This window comes from Pristiophorus japonicus, chromosome 20 (genome assembly GCF_044704955.1).
Source record: "Pristiophorus japonicus isolate sPriJap1 chromosome 20, sPriJap1.hap1, whole genome shotgun sequence".
NCBI classification, from domain to species: Eukaryota; Metazoa; Chordata; class Chondrichthyes; family Pristiophoridae; genus Pristiophorus; species Pristiophorus japonicus.
Genome location: NC_091996.1, coordinates 70,215,511 through 70,233,376, shown reverse-complemented (window position 1 = coordinate 70,233,376; position 17,866 = coordinate 70,215,511). Strand labels below are relative to the sequence as shown.

Here is a 17,866-nt window from a genome sequence, read left to right as displayed (position 1 = left end):
TGATTCTGACTGCAGGGGACCTACGTTTGTCTTTACTAACCTTTTTCTCTTTACATACCTATAGAAACTTTTGCAATCCGCCTTAATGTTCCCTGCAAGCTTCTTCTCGTACTCCATTTTCCCTGCCCTAATCAAACCCTTTGTCCTCCTCTGCTGAGTTCTAAATTTCTCCCAGTCCCCAGGTTCGCTGCTATTTCTGGCCAATTTGTATGCCACTTCCTTGGCTTTAATACTATCCCTGATTTCCCTAGATAGCCACGGTTGAGCCACCTTCCCTTTTTTATTTTTACGCCAGACAGGAATGTACAATTGTTGTAATTCATCCATGCGGTCTCTAAATGTCTGCCATTGCCCATCCACAGTCAACCCCTTAAGTATCATTCGCCAATCTATCTTAGCCAATTCACGCCTCATACCTTCAAAGTTACCCTTCTTAAAGTTCTGGACCATGGTCTCAGAATTAACTGTTTCATTCTCCATCCTAATGCAGAATTCCACCATATTATGGTCACTCTTCCCCAAGGGGCCTCGCACAATGAGATTATTAATTAATCCTCTCTCATTACACAACACCCAGTCTAAGATGGCCTCCCTCCTAGTTGGTTCCTCGACATATTGGTCTAGAAAATCATCCCTTATGCACTCCAGGAAATCCTCCTCCACCGTATTGCTTCCAGTTTGGCTAGCCCAATCTATGTGCATATTAAAGTCACCCATTATAACTGCTGCACCTTTATTGCATGCACTCCTAATTTCCTGTTTGATGCCCTCCCCAACATCACTACTACTGTTTGGAGGTCTGTACACAACTCCCACTAACGTTTTTTGCCCTTTGGTGTTCTGCAGCTCTACCCATATAGATTCCACATCATCCAAGCTAATGTCTTTCCTAACTATTGCATTAATCTCCTCTTTAACCAGCAATGCTACCCCACCTCCTTTTCCTTTTATTCTATCCTTCCTGAATGTTGAATACCCCTGGATGTTGAGTTCCCAGCCCTGATCATCCTGGAGCCACGTCTCCGTAATCCCAATCACATCATATTTGTTAACATCTATTTGCACACTTAATTCATCCACTTTATTGCGGATACTCCTTGCATTAAGACACAAAGCCTTCAGGCTTGCTTTTTTAACACCCTTTGTCCTTTTAGAATTTTGCTGTACAGTGGCCCTTTTTGTTCTTTGCAGACAGGAAGCAGAGAGTCGGGATAAACGGGTCCTTTTCAGAATGGCAGGCAGTGACTAGTGGGGTGCCGCAGGGCTCAGTGCTGGGACCCCAGCTCTTTACAATATACATTAACGATTTGGATGAAGGAATAGAGTGTAATATCTCCAAGTTTGCGGATGACACTAAACTAGGTGGTGGTGTGAGCTGTGAGGAGGACGCTAAGAGGCTGCAGGGTGACTTGGACAGATTAGGTGAGTGGGCAAATGCATGGCAGATGCAGTATAATGTGGATAAATGTGAGGTTATCCATTTTGGGGGAAAAAAGAAGGCAGAATATTATCTGAATGGCAGCAGACTAGAAAAAGGGGAGGTGCAATGAGACCTGGGTGTCATGGTTCATCAGTCGCTGAAAGTGGGCACGCAGGTACAGCAGGCGGTGAAGAAGGCAAATGGTATGTTGGCCTTCATAGCTAGGGGATTTAAGTATAGGAGCAGGGAGGTGTTACTGCAGTTGTTCAGGCCCTTTGTGAGGCCTCACCTGGAATATTATGTTCAGTTTTGGTCTCCTAGTCTGAGGAAGGACGTTCTTGCTATTGAGGGAGTGCAGCAAAGGTTCACCAGACTGATTCCAGGGATGGCTGGGCTGTCATATGAGGAGAGACTGGATCAACTGGGCCTTTATTCACTGGCGTTTAGAAGGATGAGAGGGGATCTCATAGAATCATATAAGATTCTGACGGGACTGGACAGGTTAGATGCGGGAAGAATGTTCTCGATGTTGGGGAAGTCCAGAACCAGGGGACATAATCTTAGGATAAGGGGTAGGCCTTTTAGGACTGAGGTGAGGAGAAACTTCTTCACTCAGAGAGTTGTTAACCTGTGGAATTCCCTGCCACAGAGAGTTGTTGATGCCATTTCATTGGATATATTCAAGAGGGAGTTAGATATGGCCCTTACGGTTAAGGGGATCAAGGGGTATGGAGAGAAAGCAGGAAAGGGGTACTGAAGGAATGATCAGCCATGATCTTATTGAATGGCGGTGCAGGCTCGAAGGGCCAAATGGCCTACTCCTGCACCTATTTTCTATGTTTCTATGTTTCACGACCACCGAATGTCTCAAAACGCTTTACAGCCAATGATGTACTTTTGGAGTGTAGTCACTGTTGTAATGTGGGAAACCAACAGCAAGAGCCTGTGCAGCTTGGCTCAAGCTGCGTTATGTCATCTTGGCAAACGTCGAACCAGAATCTGAGATAAAACTCACTGATATCAATGACAGACAGTTATCTGCAAATGTGGTCGACAGTTATTCAAAATCCAAGAAGTCCCGCAAATTATTTTCAGCGCTATTTAAGGAGCTGGAATCATGGCAGCCAATTACGCACAGCAAGATCCCACAAACAGCAATGTGACAATGACCAGATAATGTTTTTGCTATATTGATTGATGCTTACAAATTGGCCCCAGGACACCGGGGATAACTCCCCTGCTCTTCTTCGAAATAGTGTCATGGAATCTTTAACTTCTGCTTGAGAGAAGCCCAGGAACACACTGCACGAGTTCCTCCCGGCAATATCACATTTTTAGGTACGCCTGGTGCTGCTCCTGTGCACTCCTCATTGGACTAGGGTTGGTCCCCTGGCTTGATGGTAATGGTAGAGTGAGGTATATACCGGGCCATGAGGTTACAGATTGTGGTGGAATACAATTCTGCTGCTGCTGATGGTCCACAGCACCTCATGGATGCTCAGTTTTGAGCTGCTAGATCTGTTCTGAATCCATCCCATTTAGCACGGTGGTAGTACCATGCAACACAATGGAGGGTATTCTCAGTGTGAAGACGGGACTTCATGTCCACAATGACTGTGCGATGGTCGCCACCTCAGGTGGGCCTGTCTAGCGCTCCCAATTTTGGCACAAGTTCCCTGGTGTTAGTGAGAAGGACTTTGCAGGGTCGACTGGGCGTGCCGATGTTGTGTCCGAAGCCGGTGCCAAGGTCAGGGCTGGGTCTGTATGGTTTTATTCTTATTATTGTTTCTTGTAGCAGTTGTGTACAATTGAGTGGCTCGCTGGGCCATTTCAGAGGGCACTTAAGAGTCAACCACATTGCTGTGGGTCTGGAGTCACATATAGGCCAGACCGGGTAAGGACGGTTTCCTTACCTAGAGGACATTAGTGAATAAGATGGATTTTTATGACAATCGGTGGTTTCATGGTCACCATTACTGATACTAGTTTTTTATTGCAGATTTTATTCTTAAATTAATTGAATTTAAATTCCCCAGCTGCCGCGGTGGGATTTGAACTGACTTGTCCGGATTATGAGTGCAGGCCCGTGGGTGACAGGCTGCCCCCTGAGCCAAAGCTGCAACCTTTGCACTCACTATCATCATCATCATAGGCAAAAAAGGATGAGTTCACAGGTGTTTCAATGAAGGGCCTAGTATTCCAGGTCCCGAACTGCATCCTGAAGGATGGAAGATGCCTGTGCGTGGATTTGTTTAACGTGAGGTGGCCGTTGCACACCAGCCACCACACGGGCTTGACCGAGTTAGGTCTTGGACCAGTGGCAAGGATTAACCAAAACTAACTGGAGACCAGCTCTGCTGCACGGGCCTAGTGCGCACACACATATATCGCAGTGTGGGCTGGGCCGTGCTGCCCCTGGACCCTCGCCTCCCCTGGGCCCCCATCACATCGCTCTGCAATCTCTCACCGCTCCTGCTGGACCTGCTCATGTTCCTGGACCTAAAGTGGCACTATAATGGCCGGCAAGGGAACATTAAACACTCTGGGATGAATTCTCACTTTTACCACCGGGCACAACTCAAGAAGTTATTACAGCCCGCACGGCAGGAAAAGTGAACATTCAGCCCTTTGAACCGAAGATTTACAAACTCTTTGAAGAGCGATAGTTTGTGTATTTCTCACCATGATGCGTGGCGCTGAATACCTGAGGAAACGCACTGACACCAACGGTGCGGCAACACTGGGCCCATTGCACTCAGTGCTGTTCCAGCGCCAGGGCGGCAGGGGGCGCTGTGGGCGGAGTTAGGGACCGGGCAGCTGCAGATTGACAGCAACAGGCATTCAATCACCGGGGGAGGCGGGTTTACATCGACCAATCAGCGTGCAGCTTGGCGGAGCCGGCCTCGCGCTCGGATTCGTAAAGGCCGCCGGGAAAACAGGTGAGGAGCCGAACAGGGTATAGTCCGGGTAGGGGGTACTGACAGTTCGGGTGTGGGGGTGTGGGGGTGTGGGTCCCGGGTACAGTCCGGGTGTGGGGGGGGTCCCGGGTACAGTCCGGGTGTGGGGGGGTCCCGGGTACAGTCCGGGTGTGGGGGGGGTCCCGGGTACAGTCCGGGTGTGGGGGGGGGTCCCGGGTACAGTCCGGGTGTGGGGGGGGGTCCCGGGTACAGTCCGGGTGTGGGGGGGGGTCCCGGGTACAGTCCGGGTGTGGGGGGGGGGTCCCGGGTACAGTCCGGGTGTGGGGGGGGGTCCCGGGTACAGTCCGGGTAGGGGGGGGGTCCCGGGTACAGTCCGGGTAGGGGGTACTGACAGTTCGGGTGTGTGGGGTCCGGGTTCAGTCTGGGTGTGAGGGGGATCCGGGTACAGTCCGGGTGTGGGGGGGTCCGGGTACAGTCTGGATGTGGGGGGGTCTGGGTACAGTCTGGATGTGGGGGAGGGTCCGGGTACAGTCTGGATGTGGGGGGGGGGGTCTGGGTACAGTCTGGATGTGGGGGGCGTCTGGGTACAGTCTGGGTGTGGGGGGGTCAGGGTACAGTCTGGATGTGGGGGGGGTCTGGGTACAGTCTGGATGTGGGGGGGGTCTGGGTACAGTCTGGATGTGGGGGGGGTCTGGGTACAGTCTGGGTGTGGGGGGGGGTCAGGGTACAGTCTGGGTGTGGGGGGGGTCTGGGTACAGTCTGGATGTGGGGGGTCCGGGTACAGTCCAGATGTGGGGGGGGTCAGGGTACAGTCCGGGTACAGTCTGGGTGTGGGGGGGGGGGGGTGGTCCGTGTACAGTCTGGATGTGGAGGGGTCCGGGTACAGTCTGGGTGTGGGGGGGGGTCCGGGTACAGTCTGGGTGTGGGGGGGGGTCCGGGTACAGTCTGGGTGTGGGGGGGGTCCGGGTACAGTCTGGGTGTGGAGGGGTCTGGGTACAGTCTGGATGTGGGGGGGTCCGGGTACAGTCTGGATGTGGGGGGGGGTCTGGGTACAGTCTGGGTACAGTCTGGGTGTGGGGGGGTGGTCCAGGTACAGTGGATGTGGAGGGGTCCGGGTACAGTCTGGGTGTGGGGGGGGTCAGGGTACAGTCTGGGTGTGGGGGGGATCAGGGTACAGTCCGGGTACAGTCTGGGTGTGGGGGGGGGGTACGGGTACAGTCCGGATGTGGGGGGGGGTCAGGGTACAGTCCGGGTACAGTCTGGGTGTGGGGGGGGTGGGGTCCGGGTACAGTCCGGATGTGGGGGGGGGTGGTCTAGGTACAGTCTGGGTATGGGGGGGTCTGGGTACAGTCTGGGTGTGGGGGGGGGGGGGTCCGGGTACAGTCCGGATGTGGGGGGGTCCGGGTACAGTCTGGGTGTGGGGGGTCCGGGTACAGTCCGGATGTGGGGGGGGGTCAGGGTACAGTCTGGGTGTGGGGGGGGTCCGGGTACAGTCTGGGTGTGGGGGGGGTCCGGGTACAGTCTGGGTGTGGGGGGGGGTCCGGGTACAGTCTGGGTGTGGAGGGTCCGGGTACAGTCTGGGTGTGGGGGGGGGTCCGGGTACAGTCTGGATGTGGAGGGGTCCGGGTACAGTCTGGGTGTGGGGGGGGGTCCGGGTACAGTCTGGGTGTGGGGGGGGGTCCGGGTACAGTCTGGGTGTGGGGGGGGGGGTCCGGGTACAGTCTGGGTGTGGGGGGGGTCCGGGTACAGTCCGGATGTGGGGGGGGTCCGGGTACAGTCTGGGTGTAGGGGGGGTCCGGGTACAGTCTGGGTGTGGGGGGGGCATCCGGGTACAGTCTGGGTGTGGGGGGGGGATCCGGGTACAGTCTGGGTGTGGGGGGGGTCCGGGTACAGTCTGGGTGTGGGGGGGGTCCGGGTACAGTCTGGGTGTGGGGGGGGGGTCCGGGTACAGTCTGGGTGTGGGGGGGGTTCGGGTACAGTCTGGGTGTGGGGGGTGGTTCGGGTACAGTCTCGGTGTGGGGGGGGTTCGGGTACAGTCTGGGTGTGGGGGGGGGTCCGGGTACAGTCTGGGTGTGGGGGGGGGGTCCGGATACATTCTGGGTGTGGGGGGGGGGGGGTCCGGGTACAGTCTGGGTGTGGGGGGGGGTCCGGGTACAGTCTGGGTGTGGGAGGGGTCCGGGTACAGTCTGGGTGTGGGAGGGGTCCGGGTACAGTCTGGGTGTGGGGGGGGGGCTCCGGGTACAGTCTGGGTGTGGGGGGGGTCCAGGTACAGTCTGGGTGTGGGAGGGGTCCGGGTACAGTCTGGGTGTGGGGGCGGGTCCGGGTACAGTCTGGGTGTGGGGGGGGGTCCGGGTACAGTCTGGGAGTGGGGGGGGGTCCGGGTACAGTCTGGGTGTGGAGGGGTCCGGGTACAGTCTGGGTGTGAGGGGGGTCCGGGTACAGTCTGGGTGTGAGGGGGGTCCGGGTACAGTCTGGGTGTGGGGGGGGGTCCGGGTACAGTCTGGGTGTGGGGGGGGTCCAGGTACAGTCTGGGTGTGGAGGGGTCCGGATACAGTCTGGGTGTGGGGGGGGTTCGGGTACAGTCTGGGTGTGGGGGGGGGTTCGGGTACAGTCTGGGTGTGGGGGGGGGCAGGGTACAGTCTGGGTGTGGGGGTGGGGTTCGGGTACAGTCTGGGTATGGGGGGGGTTCGGGTACAGTCTGGGTGTGGGCGGGGTCCGGATACAGTCTGGGTGTGGGGGGGGGGGTTCGGGTACAGTCTGGGTGTGGGGAGGGGTCCGGGTACAGTCTGGGTGTGGGGGGGGGTCCGGGTACAGTCTGGGTGTGTGGGGGGGTCCGGGTACAGTCTGGGTGTGGGGGGGGTCAGGGTACAGTCTGGGTGTGGAGGGGGGGTCCGGGTACAGTCTGGGTGTGTGGGGGGGTCCGGGTACAGTCTGGGTGTGGGGGGGGGTCCGGGTACAGTCTGGGTGTGTGGGGGGGTCCGGGTACAGTCTGGATGTGGGGGGGTCCGGGTACAGTCTGGGTGTGGGGGGGGTCCAGGTACAGTCTGGGTGTGGAGAGGTCCGGGTACAGTCTGGGTGTGGAGAGGTCCGGGTACAGTCTGGGTGTGGGGGGGGTCCAGGTACAGTCTGGGTGTGGAGAGGTCCGGGTACAGTCTGGGTGTGGGGGGGTCCGGATACAGTCTGGGTGTGGGGGGGGGTCCGGGTACAGTCTGGGTGTGGGGGGGGTCCAGGTACAGTCTGGGTGTGGGGGGGTCCGGATACAGTCTGGGTGTGGGGGGGGGTCCGGGTACAGTCTGGGTGTGGGGGGGGGTCCAGGTACAGTCTGGGTGTGGGGGGGGGTCCAGGTACAGTCTGGGTGTGGGGCGGGTCCGGGTACAGTCTGGGTGTGGGGGGGGTCCGGGTACAGTCTGGGTGTGGGGGGATCCGGGTACAGTCTGGGTGTGTGGGGGGGGTCCGGATACAGTCTGGGTGTGTGGGGGGGGTCCGGGTACAGTCTGGGTGTGGGGGGGGTCCAGGTACAGTCTGTGTGTGGGGGGGGTCCGGGTACAGTCTGGGTGTGGGGGGGGGGGTCCAGGTACAGTCTGGGTGTGGGGGGGGTCCGGGTACAGTCTGGGTGTGGGGGGGGGGGGTTCGGGTACAGTCTGGGTGTGTGGGGGTCCAGGTACTGACAGTCCGGGGGGGATCCGGGTACAGTCTGGGTGTGTGGGGGGGGTCCGGGTACAGTCTGGGTGTGTGGGGGGGGTCCGGATACAGTCTGGGTGTGGGGGGGGTCCAGGTACAGTCTGTGTGTGGGGGGGGTCCGGGTACAGTCTGGGTGTGGGGGGGGGTCCGGGTACAGTCTGGGTGTGGAGGGGGGTCCGGGTACAGTCTGGGTGTGGGGGGGGGTCCGGGTACAGTCTGGGTGTGGGGGGGTCCGGGTACAGTCTGGGTGTGGGGGGGGGTCCGGGTACAGTCTGGGTGTGGGGGGGGGTCCGGGTACAGTCTGGGTGTGGGGGGGGTCCGGGTACAGTCTGGGTGTGGGGGGGGGTCCGGGTACAGTCTGGGTGTGGGGGGGTCCAGGTACTGACAGTCCGGGGGGGTCCGGGTACTGAGCGTTAACACCGTGTGTTGTGTGCAGGGGAGGGTATGGCGAAACCCTCACACTCGCTGAGCCGGACACTGCACGGACTGTTCGCCGTCTACAAACCGCCGGGAGTTCACTGGAAACGGGTCCGAGACACCGTGGAAACTAAGCTGCTGAAAGGTGCGGCTTTCGAACCAGGTCATGGGGACAGAGAGAGACACTGACCCCTGAGACTCCCATCCTCCAGCCGGTGACCCTGATCCTCAACCTCATCAGTGACCCCTAACCCACCCCCCCATGGCCGATGCGACCCCCTACACTGACCCCACTCCCCCTCCCGGCTGCTCGGCCGGTTTGACACCCTATACTGACCCTCTCACTCCCCTGAAGCCCACCCTGGGCCGCTGACCTCTGACACTGAAGAATGAGAGGGGATCTCATAGAAACATATAAACTTCTGACGGGATTGGATAGGTTAGGTGCAGGAAGAATGTTCCCGATGTTGGGGAAGTCCAGCCAGGAGTCACAGTCTAAGGATAAGGGGTAAGCCATTTAGGACCGAGATGAGGAGAAACTTCTTCACTCAGAGAGTGGTCAACCTGTGGAATTCTCTACCACAGAAAGTTGTTGAGGCCAATTCACTAAATATATTCAAAAGGGAGTTAGATGTGGCCCTTATGGCTAAAGGGATCAAGGGATATGGAGAGAAATCAGGAATGGGGTACTGAAGTTGCATGTTCAGCCATGGTCATATTGAATGGTGCTGCAGGCTCCAAGGGCCGAATGGCCTACTCCTGCACCTATTTTCTTTGTTTCTATGTTTCTCCCTCGCCTCGCCACCGCTCGGCTGGTCTGACCCCCTCCCTCCCCCGAAGCCCACCCTGGGCCGCTGACCCCCGACACTACCTCTCTCGCCCGTGGCCGATTGTGAGGTATTAGTGTGACTGGTGTGGACTGTGACATGAACTCTCATTAACTGTGTCTTTCCGTCCTTGTGACAGACCTCAATTCCTCGGAGCAGCCACTTCAGCAGCAAATCCGGTTTCTGCCGAGCTCCACTGAGGGCGAGAATGGGACGGAAACCAGCCTGACCGTGGCCCAGCTCCCAGTGCTGGCTGATCACCCACGAGGTACGGGACATGGAGAGGGGAGGGGGGGTGGGGGGTGCGGGGTGCGAAGGCAACTGAGCGGTATTGCAGTATTCAATGCTGGGCTTTGCAATATTTAATCCTTATTAGGCGGGAAATTGATGGGATTGAAGGCCTATATATCCCTGGGGCCTGATAGTCTGCATCCCAGAGTACTTAAGGAAGTGGCCCGAGAAATAGTGGATGCATTGGTGATCATTTTCCAACAGTCTATCGACTTTGGATCAGTTCCTATGGGCTGGAGGGTAGCTAATGTAACACCACTTTTTAAAAAAAAAAGGAGAGAGAAAACGGGTAATTATAGACCGGTTAGCCCGACATCAGTAGCGGGGAAAATGTTGGAATCAATTATTAAAGATGAAATAGCAGCACATTTGGAAAGCAGTGACAGGATCGGTCCAAGTCAGCATGGATTTATGAAAGGGAAATCATGCTTGACAAATCTTCTAGAATTTTTTGAGGATGTAACTAGTAGAGTGGACAAGGGAGAACCAGTGGATGTGGTGTATTTGGACTTTCAAAAGGCTTTTGACAAAGTCCCACACAAGAGATTGGTGTGCAAAATAAAAGCACATGGTATTGGGGGTAATGTACTGACGTGGATAGGGAACTGGTTGGCAGACAGGAAGCAAGAGAGTCGGGATTAACGGGTCCTTTTCAGAATGGCAGGCAGTGACTAGTGGGGTGCCGCAGGGCTCAGTGCTGGGACCCCAGCTATTTACAATATACATCAATGATTTAGATGAAGGAATTGAGTGTAATATCTCCAAGTTTGCAGATGACACTCAGCTGGGTGGCGGTGAGAGCTGTGAGGAGGATGCTAAGAGGCTGCAGGGTGACTTGGACAGGTTAGGTGAGTGGGCAAATGCATGGCAGATGCAGTATAATCTGGTTAAATGTGAGGTTATCCACTTTGGTGGCAAAAACACGAAGGCAGAATATTAGGAAAAGGGGAGGTGCAGCGAGACCTGGGTGTCATGGTACATCAGTCATTAAAAGTTAGCATGCAGGTACAGCAGGTGGTTTGGAAGGCAAATGGTATGTTGGTCTTCACATAGGGGATTTGAGTATAGGAGCAGGCAGGTCTTACTGCAGTTGTACAGGGCCTTGGTGAGGCCTTACCTGGAATATTGTGTACAGTTTTGGTCTCCTAATCTGAGGAAGGACATTCTTGCTATTGAGGGAGTGCAGCGAAGGTTCACCAGACTGATTCCCGGGATGGCAGGACTGACATATGAGGAGAGACTGGATCGACTGGGCCTGTATTCACTGGAGGTTAGAAGGATGAGAGGGGATCTCGTAGAAACATATAAAATTCTGACGGGACTGGACAGGTTAGATGCAGGAAGAATGTTCCCGATGTTGGGGAAGTCCAGAACCAGGGGTCACAGTCTAAGGATAAGGGGTAAGCCATTTAGGACCGAGATGAGCAGAAACTTCTTCACTCAGAGAGTTGTTAACCTGTGGAATTCTCTACCGCAGAGAGTTGTTGATGCCAGTTCATTGGATATATTCAAAAGGGAGTTAGATATGGCCCTTAAGGCTAAAGGGATCAAGGGGTCTGGAGAGAAAGCAGGAAAGGGGTACTGAGGTGAATGATCAGCCATGATCTTATTGAATAGTGGTGCAGGCTCGAAGGGCTGAATGGCCTGCTCCTGCACCTATTTTCTATGTTTGCAGTATTGAATGCTGGGCTTTGCAGTATTGCATTATTAATGCTGGGGTTCGTAGTATTAATGTTGAGGTTTGCAGTATTGCTGTATTTAATGCTGGGGTTTATAGTATTTAATGCTGGGCTTTGCAGTATTTAATGCTGGGGTTTACAGTATTGCAGTAATGCTGCGGTTTGCAGTATTTAATGCTCGGCTTTGCAGTATTCCATTATTAATGCTGGGGTTTCCAGTATTGCAGTATTAATGCTGGGGTTCATAGTATTAATGCTGGGGTTTGTAGTATTGCAGAATTTACTGCTGGGGTTTGAAATATTTAGTGCTGGTGATTACTAATGGTTTTCTCTGTTCTAGTTAAAGGCCCTAAGTTTATTGCTCTGAAGGTGGGGGCTGGTCATCGCCTAGACTCGCGATCGTCTGGGGTCTTCGGTAAGTATGTGGGGTCTCGGCTTTGCTCTGAGATTTTTTGAGGAATTTGAAGCCAAGTCGAGTGAAAGAATAAGAATATATCATGTACTGATAATTCAGTCAGTTTGAGCTTTAAAAAAAAATCAATTATACAATTATATCAATTAAGAAATGTAAATATCGCTGCAAAGTGGTAATTTAAACCTGAAAGATGTGGCTTTTCAGATAATTGGAATCCAGAGCAGGCTAGTCTGTGAAACATTCTGACAGTGTTTAGATCGTTGCTCATTCTGAAGTTGATCAGTTCCTTGCCCTACATGAGGTTATGTTCCATGGCCAGCACTGATTCAACGGGTACAGTTCCCTGGGCATTAAATGGCTCCGTACTACACAGGGCATTGCTTGTACCCACTGGGCACAACCCACCTGTCGAACTGATGATGTGCACTTTCCTCGGTCAGTCAGCAGTGTATGGACATGATGATCTCAGTATAATACCAAGAGGGATCCTGTCCTAGTTAATGACCCGATTATACAGGAACAGCAAGGTTGGATCAGAGAGGCTAAAAATGAAAGCCGATTATATTCTTATCGTGTTATTAATGGCTGTGTTTTATGTACTGGAGTTTGTCAGTTCAAATGTTTGCAGAGGAGACCTATTAACTGACTCTGCATGAGGTGCTTTAATGGGGATATGCTCACCCCCGGGCCCCCCTCCTCCTCCCCCCGCCCAACCTGTTAAATAGGAGCAGGAGGAGGCCATTCAGTTATATCATGGCTGATCTGTATCTAACTCCCATCTACCCAGCTTGGTTTCATAACCCTTAATACCCTTCTCTAACACAATTCTATCAATCTCAGTCTTGAAATGTTCAATTGACTCCCAGCATCCACAGCTTTTTAGGAGAGATTTCCAGATTTCCACCACCCTTTGTGCTTCCTGACATCACCCCTGAACGGCCTGGCTCTATTTTAAGTTTATGCCCCCTTGTTCTGGACTTCCCCCACCAGAGGAGATAGTTACACTGTATCCACCCTATCAACTCCTTTAATCATTTTAAACACTTCATATAACACACTAAATGGAATCGAGCAGTCAGTGTCTGCGCAGACAGAATCGAAGGGTAAATGTTTCGGCTCTGGTTCTGTCATTGGCTGAAACGTTAAGCCTATCTCCCTCGCTCCAGACGCTGCCTGACCTGCCGAGCGTTTCCTGGTTTCATTTGAGTTGCAGCATCTTGTGGGATTTTGCTTTTTGCAGCATATGGGGCGTTGGTGCAACCTGATCAAAGGCAGTGGGAGCGAGCCCTTCACACACAGTGATTGGTACCTGGAATGGGCAGCGGGGAGGAGAGTGGGAGCGAAAACTCACGGGTCGTTTTCTATGTTGGGGGATTGAGAGTTTGTTGGGAGGGTGAGCCCGATTGGCCTCCTCTGTCTGTACATTGTTAAAGTAGCATTTAACACTTTGTGGTGCATGTCCGTCTCCCCCAGGGACCGCCCTGTCGCCCCCCCCCCCCCCAGTACACCACTAGGGCGACACAGCTCCCACCATGCTGTGCTGTTGAAATGATTGTAACAGTACAGCGGTGACACACGGGGGTGTTGCCTCCGATGGGGAATGGCCGTGTATAACGGGCCGAGTTTCTAACTGACGGCGCTGTTTTATCTCCACAGTGCTTGGGGTCGGGAACGGAAACCAGCAGCTAACTCATCTCTACAACTGTCATCTAACCAAGGTAATGCTGCTCGGGGCTATGAGAGAACGGACTGTACCCTGCTTCCAAACACTCCCAGCAGCCTGCCTCGCCCCAATAGTCACTGCACAGGCTTCTGCATCACTCTCAATATCTACAGCCTCCTTTTTAGCTTGGCTCAGTACTGGAAAGTTCCAGTCATTAGGTCGTGGATTCAAGCTCCACTCCAGAATCTAGTTGGACACTCCAGTGCGGCACTGTCGGAGGTGCAGTACTGAGGGAATGCCGCACTGTTGGAGGGGCAGTAATGAGGGATTGGTGCACTGTCGGAGGGGCCGTACTGAGGGAGCACTGCACTGTCGGAGGGGCAGTACTGAGGAGTGCGACACTGTCGGAGGGGCAGTACTGAGGAGTGCGGCACTGTCGGAGGGGAAGTACTGAGGAGTGCGACACTGTCGGAGGGGCAGTACTGAGGGAGCACTGCACTGTCGGAGGGGCAGTACTGAGGAGTGCGGCACTGTCGGAGGGGAAGTACTGAGGGGGTGCGACACTGTCGGAGGGGCAGTACTGAGGAGTGCGGCACTGTCGGAGGGGAAGTACTGAGGAGGTGTGACACTGTCGGAGGGGCAGTACTGAGGAGTGCGGCACTGTCGGAGGGGCAGTACTGAGGGAGTGCGGCACTGTCGGAAGGGCAGTACTGAGGAGTGCGGCACTGTTGGAGGGGCAGTACTGAGGAGTGCGGCACTGTCGGAGGGGAAGTACTGAGGGAGTGCGGCACTGTCGGAAGGGCAGTACTGAGGAGTGCGGCACTGTTGGAGGGGCAGTACTGAGGAGTGCTGCACTGTCGGAGGGGCAGTACTGAGGAGTGCTGCACTGTCAGAGGGGCAGTACTGAGGGAGTGCGGCACTGTCGGAGGGGCAGTACTGAGGGAGTGCGGCACTGTCGGAGGGGCAGTACTGAGGGAGTGCGGCACTGTCGGAGGGGCAGTACTGAGGGAGTGCGGCACTGTCGGAGGGGAAGTACTGAGGGAGTGCGGCACTGTCGGAAGGGCAGTACTGAGGAGTGCGGCACTGTTGGAGGGGCAGTACTGAGGGGGTGCGACACTGTCTGAGGGGCAGTACTGAGGGAGCACTGCACTGTCGGAAGGGGCTTTGTTGGATGAGACTTTAATCTGAGGCTCTATCTGCCCTCTCAGGTGGGCAGTAAAGATCCCACAGCACTATTTGAAGAGCAGGGGCGATCTCCCCGGTGTCCTGGCCAATATTCCTCACCGTCAAGCTGAATCAGTCATTCACCGGTTCGAGGCAGCTCGCTGTGCATAAAATGGCCGCCATATTGCACAACAAGAACTGTAAGACCAAAAAATGATTATTTGTGAGTGGTTCTGGGGTGTCCTGAGAAAAGATGGTGTAAAAGTACAGGTCCTTGTCGCTTTAGAGGAAGGCCCAAGCGTGTCGCGCTCCTCCCGACTCTGCTGATCTTGGCCAGAGCACAGCGAAGGCCACAGTGCCGGTATTCCACCATGGAGCTCACCATATTCTGCCCTGGCCCTGCCAACCTCACTGGATGGTGATCGAGAGCAGGAACCTTGCCTGATTTCTATCCAGCTCAGGGAGGCTGAGGCCATTTGTCTTTCTGTGTGGCTCTGTTACATCTTTTACTGAATGAGCCTCCATCAATGTCTGAATCCATTGGACAGTGACAATCGGCATTCAGGTGTCCTTTGCTCTGATTTCTCAGGAATATACTGTAAAAGGCAGCTTTGGCACAGCAACCGAGGACTTTTCAGACACAGGCAGACTGATCGAGAAAACCACCTACGGTAAGGATGGCAGGACTGAGAGATTCATGGCTCTCCGTGTTTAGAATCAGCTGTGTATTTTCAGCACCATGCAGTCAGGCTCATCCCTAACCCCACCCAGCCGCCATATCCCTCAATCCCACCCTCTCCCCATATCCCTCAATCCCACCTACCCGCCCTCTCCCCATATCCCTCAACCCCACCCACCCACTCCCCATATCCCTCCATCTTTTCCCTTTTCAAAAAACACTCCTCGTTGTCCCATTTATACTGGTCCGCCTCCGTTCCACAACTCGATTCCCCTCTGACTGAAAAAAATTTGCCTTGCCTTCCCATTATAAATGTTGCCGGTGTCTGCCTGGTTTTGTGTTTGAGTTATTTAAGTCGGCATGCTGCCCCCTTGTCCGTGTGCGGTAAATTTTCGTGTTAAGAGGCAGTTCTCTAACCACAGTGAGGGGCCCTGTGGCCCTGCTGTAACGTTACTGTGAAGTTAGGTGTGGAATTCTATTCTCTGAATGAGCTCCCCTCCCCGACACATGCTGTGGGGTACTGCCGCCACTTGTGGAACCTGCACCTCACCGAGTGTCTCCCAGCTATTCAACTGTGGCTAGCATTTCCCGAACTGATCCTGCCCTCACCCAATGCCCAGACCTACACTTACCAGCAAGGGTCACTGGACAGTGGTGAACACTTGAAATCCTCCTCTAGCCCAGGGGCTCTGCAACTACTTCCAGCCCTCCAGCTCGTGTCTCGGCTGCAGGTGACCAGCACAGTCTGCAGCCAGGGCTCTTCTGGCACGTGTAGTAGCTCACCACACCAGGGGGGGGGGCTAATTTCTAGATTGCTCGACTCCTGCGATCATGGGTGTTGGCCCTGAGAGAGCCATGGCTTCGATCTGTACTAAGACTGTGTAACGTTACGTTACAGATCACATCACACGGGACAGGCTGGAGCGCATCATCGCTGTGATCCAAGGCAGCCACCAGAAAGCACTGTTAACGTATGTATGTGAAGCAGTGAGTGGGGGGAGCAGGGAGCTCCTGTTATCCCAGGCGAGGCGTGGGTGGCGGTCTGAAGTGCAAGTGAAGGGGGCGAGGGCGGTGACTGAGGGGCAGTGACTGCGTGCTGACCGTGTAATATATAGAGTATTTGAGTTGATGATTGCTCTCTAACTGCAGTAACTGTCTCCTGCTCTAGGTATTCTGGCATTGATTTGAAAAGCCAAGCGGCCTACGAGCTTGCGTCTCGGGGGCTGTTACACCCGCTGCACAAATCCCCTCCGATCATTACTGGCATTCGATGTGTGCACTTTTCCCCTCCCAACTTCACTCTAGGTAAGTTGCAGCAATTGGATACACTGCAGTGAGTGAGGGGGTCCCAGGTAGCTTGTGCCATCCCTCCTGCATTTCTGTTATTTGTATGTTGTTTGAAGCTCAGAAGCCTTTTCCCCATCTCCCCTGAAGTGTCTGACCCAGTGTCCCAGAGTGTGAAAGGTCAGTGTGTGAGACCCACTGTCACGACTGTCCTGCCAGCTAACTCGACACAAACTAAGTGTTTGGCCTTGCTCCTTCTGGCCCTTTGCCTCTTAGGAATCCTCCTCCTATGAATGTTATCCTTTCTCCCCAGAGATCCAGTGTGTACACGAGACCCAGCAGTATCTGCGAAAGGTGGTCCACGAGATGGGTTTGGAGTTGAAGTCGTCTGCAGTGTGCACCCACGTGCGACGCACCCGTGATGGGATTTTCACGCTGGACGATGCGTTGATCAGGACACACTGGGACCTGCGGCGTATACAGGCTGCAGTCCAAGGCAACCGGCCTAAAGTGGAAGCCAAGCTCCGGGAGGACAGCTGGAGGCACATGGACATCTCAGAGGAAGACATGGCCGCAGGCATCAAAGGCACAGTCCTGGAGAGGGGGACCGAGTGACCATTACCCACACCGGGAGGGGGGGGGGGGGGGGGGGGAAGAAAGAGAATGACACGGAGCCTGGTGTGGAGTTAGGGCACACGCCCTGAGGCAGAGCCCAAGCACTCAGAGCTCAGACCTGGTGCCCTCTCCCAGGCTGCATGATGTACAGTGTTTATACACGGGTCTAACTCTCCCTCTATGTATTGCTGCCTGATGGAATGATCAGCTGGGCTGCTTTCACACAGGAACTGCAGGGTGTGTACAACAAGGAAATACGTATTCCAGGACAATAAGAACAAAAGAAATAGGAGCAGGAGTAGGCCACCTGGCCCCTTGAGCCTGCTCCACCATTTAATAAGATCATGGACTCAGCTCCACTTCCCTGCCCACTCCCCCATAGCCCTTTACTCCCTTATCACTCAAAAATCTGTCTTATTTCCGCCTTAAATATATTCAATGACCCAGCCTCCACAGCTCTCGGGGGCAGGAAACTGCCACAGATTTACAACCCTGAGAGAAAAAATTCCTCATCAGTTTTAAATGGGTGGCCTCTTATTCTGAGATTATGCACCAGAGTTCTAGTTGCCCCGACAAGTGGAAATATCCTCTCTGCATCCACCTTGTTGAGCCCCCTCATTATCATATGTTTTGATAAGATCACCTCAAAACCTTCTGAACTCCAATGAGTACAGGCCCAATCTACCTTCATATGTATAGAACACTGCTTCATTCCTCTTTTACAGGAGCAGAGGTGTAAATCTGTTAACTTGTGTGTTGAAGCAATAAAAAGAATGAAAGGCATTGGTGAGCAGGTTGGACAGAGTGCTATAC

The 17,866-nt window shown here is 54.3% G+C and overlaps 1 protein-coding gene across 3 annotated transcripts; it reads left to right on the top strand.

Moving 5' to 3' along the window:
- The first annotated feature begins 4,335 nt into the window (after window positions 1-4,335).
- trub2 (TruB pseudouridine (psi) synthase family member 2) lies at window positions 4,336-17,086 on the top strand. 3 transcript variants are annotated; one of them, XM_070862981.1, is made up of 9 exons: window positions 4,336-4,359; window positions 8,456-8,581; window positions 9,403-9,531; window positions 11,574-11,648; window positions 13,305-13,366; window positions 15,065-15,146; window positions 16,053-16,125; window positions 16,323-16,459; window positions 16,752-17,086. In XM_070862981.1, exons 2-9 carry the CDS (start codon window positions 8,464-8,466, stop codon window positions 17,051-17,053), a joined length of 978 nt encoding a protein of 325 aa, XP_070719082.1. In that variant the 5' UTR covers window positions 4,336-4,359; window positions 8,456-8,463; the 3' UTR covers window positions 17,054-17,086. The 3 variants fall into 3 exon arrangements, with proteins under 3 accessions (XP_070719082.1, XP_070719081.1, XP_070719083.1); XM_070862980.1 differs by having other exon boundaries at window positions 8,456-8,599; XM_070862982.1 differs by lacking the exons at window positions 16,053-16,125; window positions 16,323-16,459 and having other exon boundaries at window positions 8,456-8,599.
- The last annotated feature ends 780 nt before the right edge of the window (window positions 17,087-17,866 follow it).

Excerpts from the sequence above, each read along its gene's own strand:
- trub2 (XM_070862980.1), top strand. The coding sequence starts at position 8,464 with ATGGCGAAACCCTCACACTCGCTGAGCCGGACACTGCACGGACTGTTC. Across the intron at positions 13,367-15,064 it reads ACAACTGTCATCTAACCAAG|GAATATACTGTAAAAGGCAG; the intron begins GTAATGCTGCTC and ends CTGATTTCTCAG. Across the intron at positions 16,460-16,751 it reads CCCTCCCAACTTCACTCTAG|AGATCCAGTGTGTACACGAG; the intron begins GTAAGTTGCAGC and ends CTTTCTCCCCAG.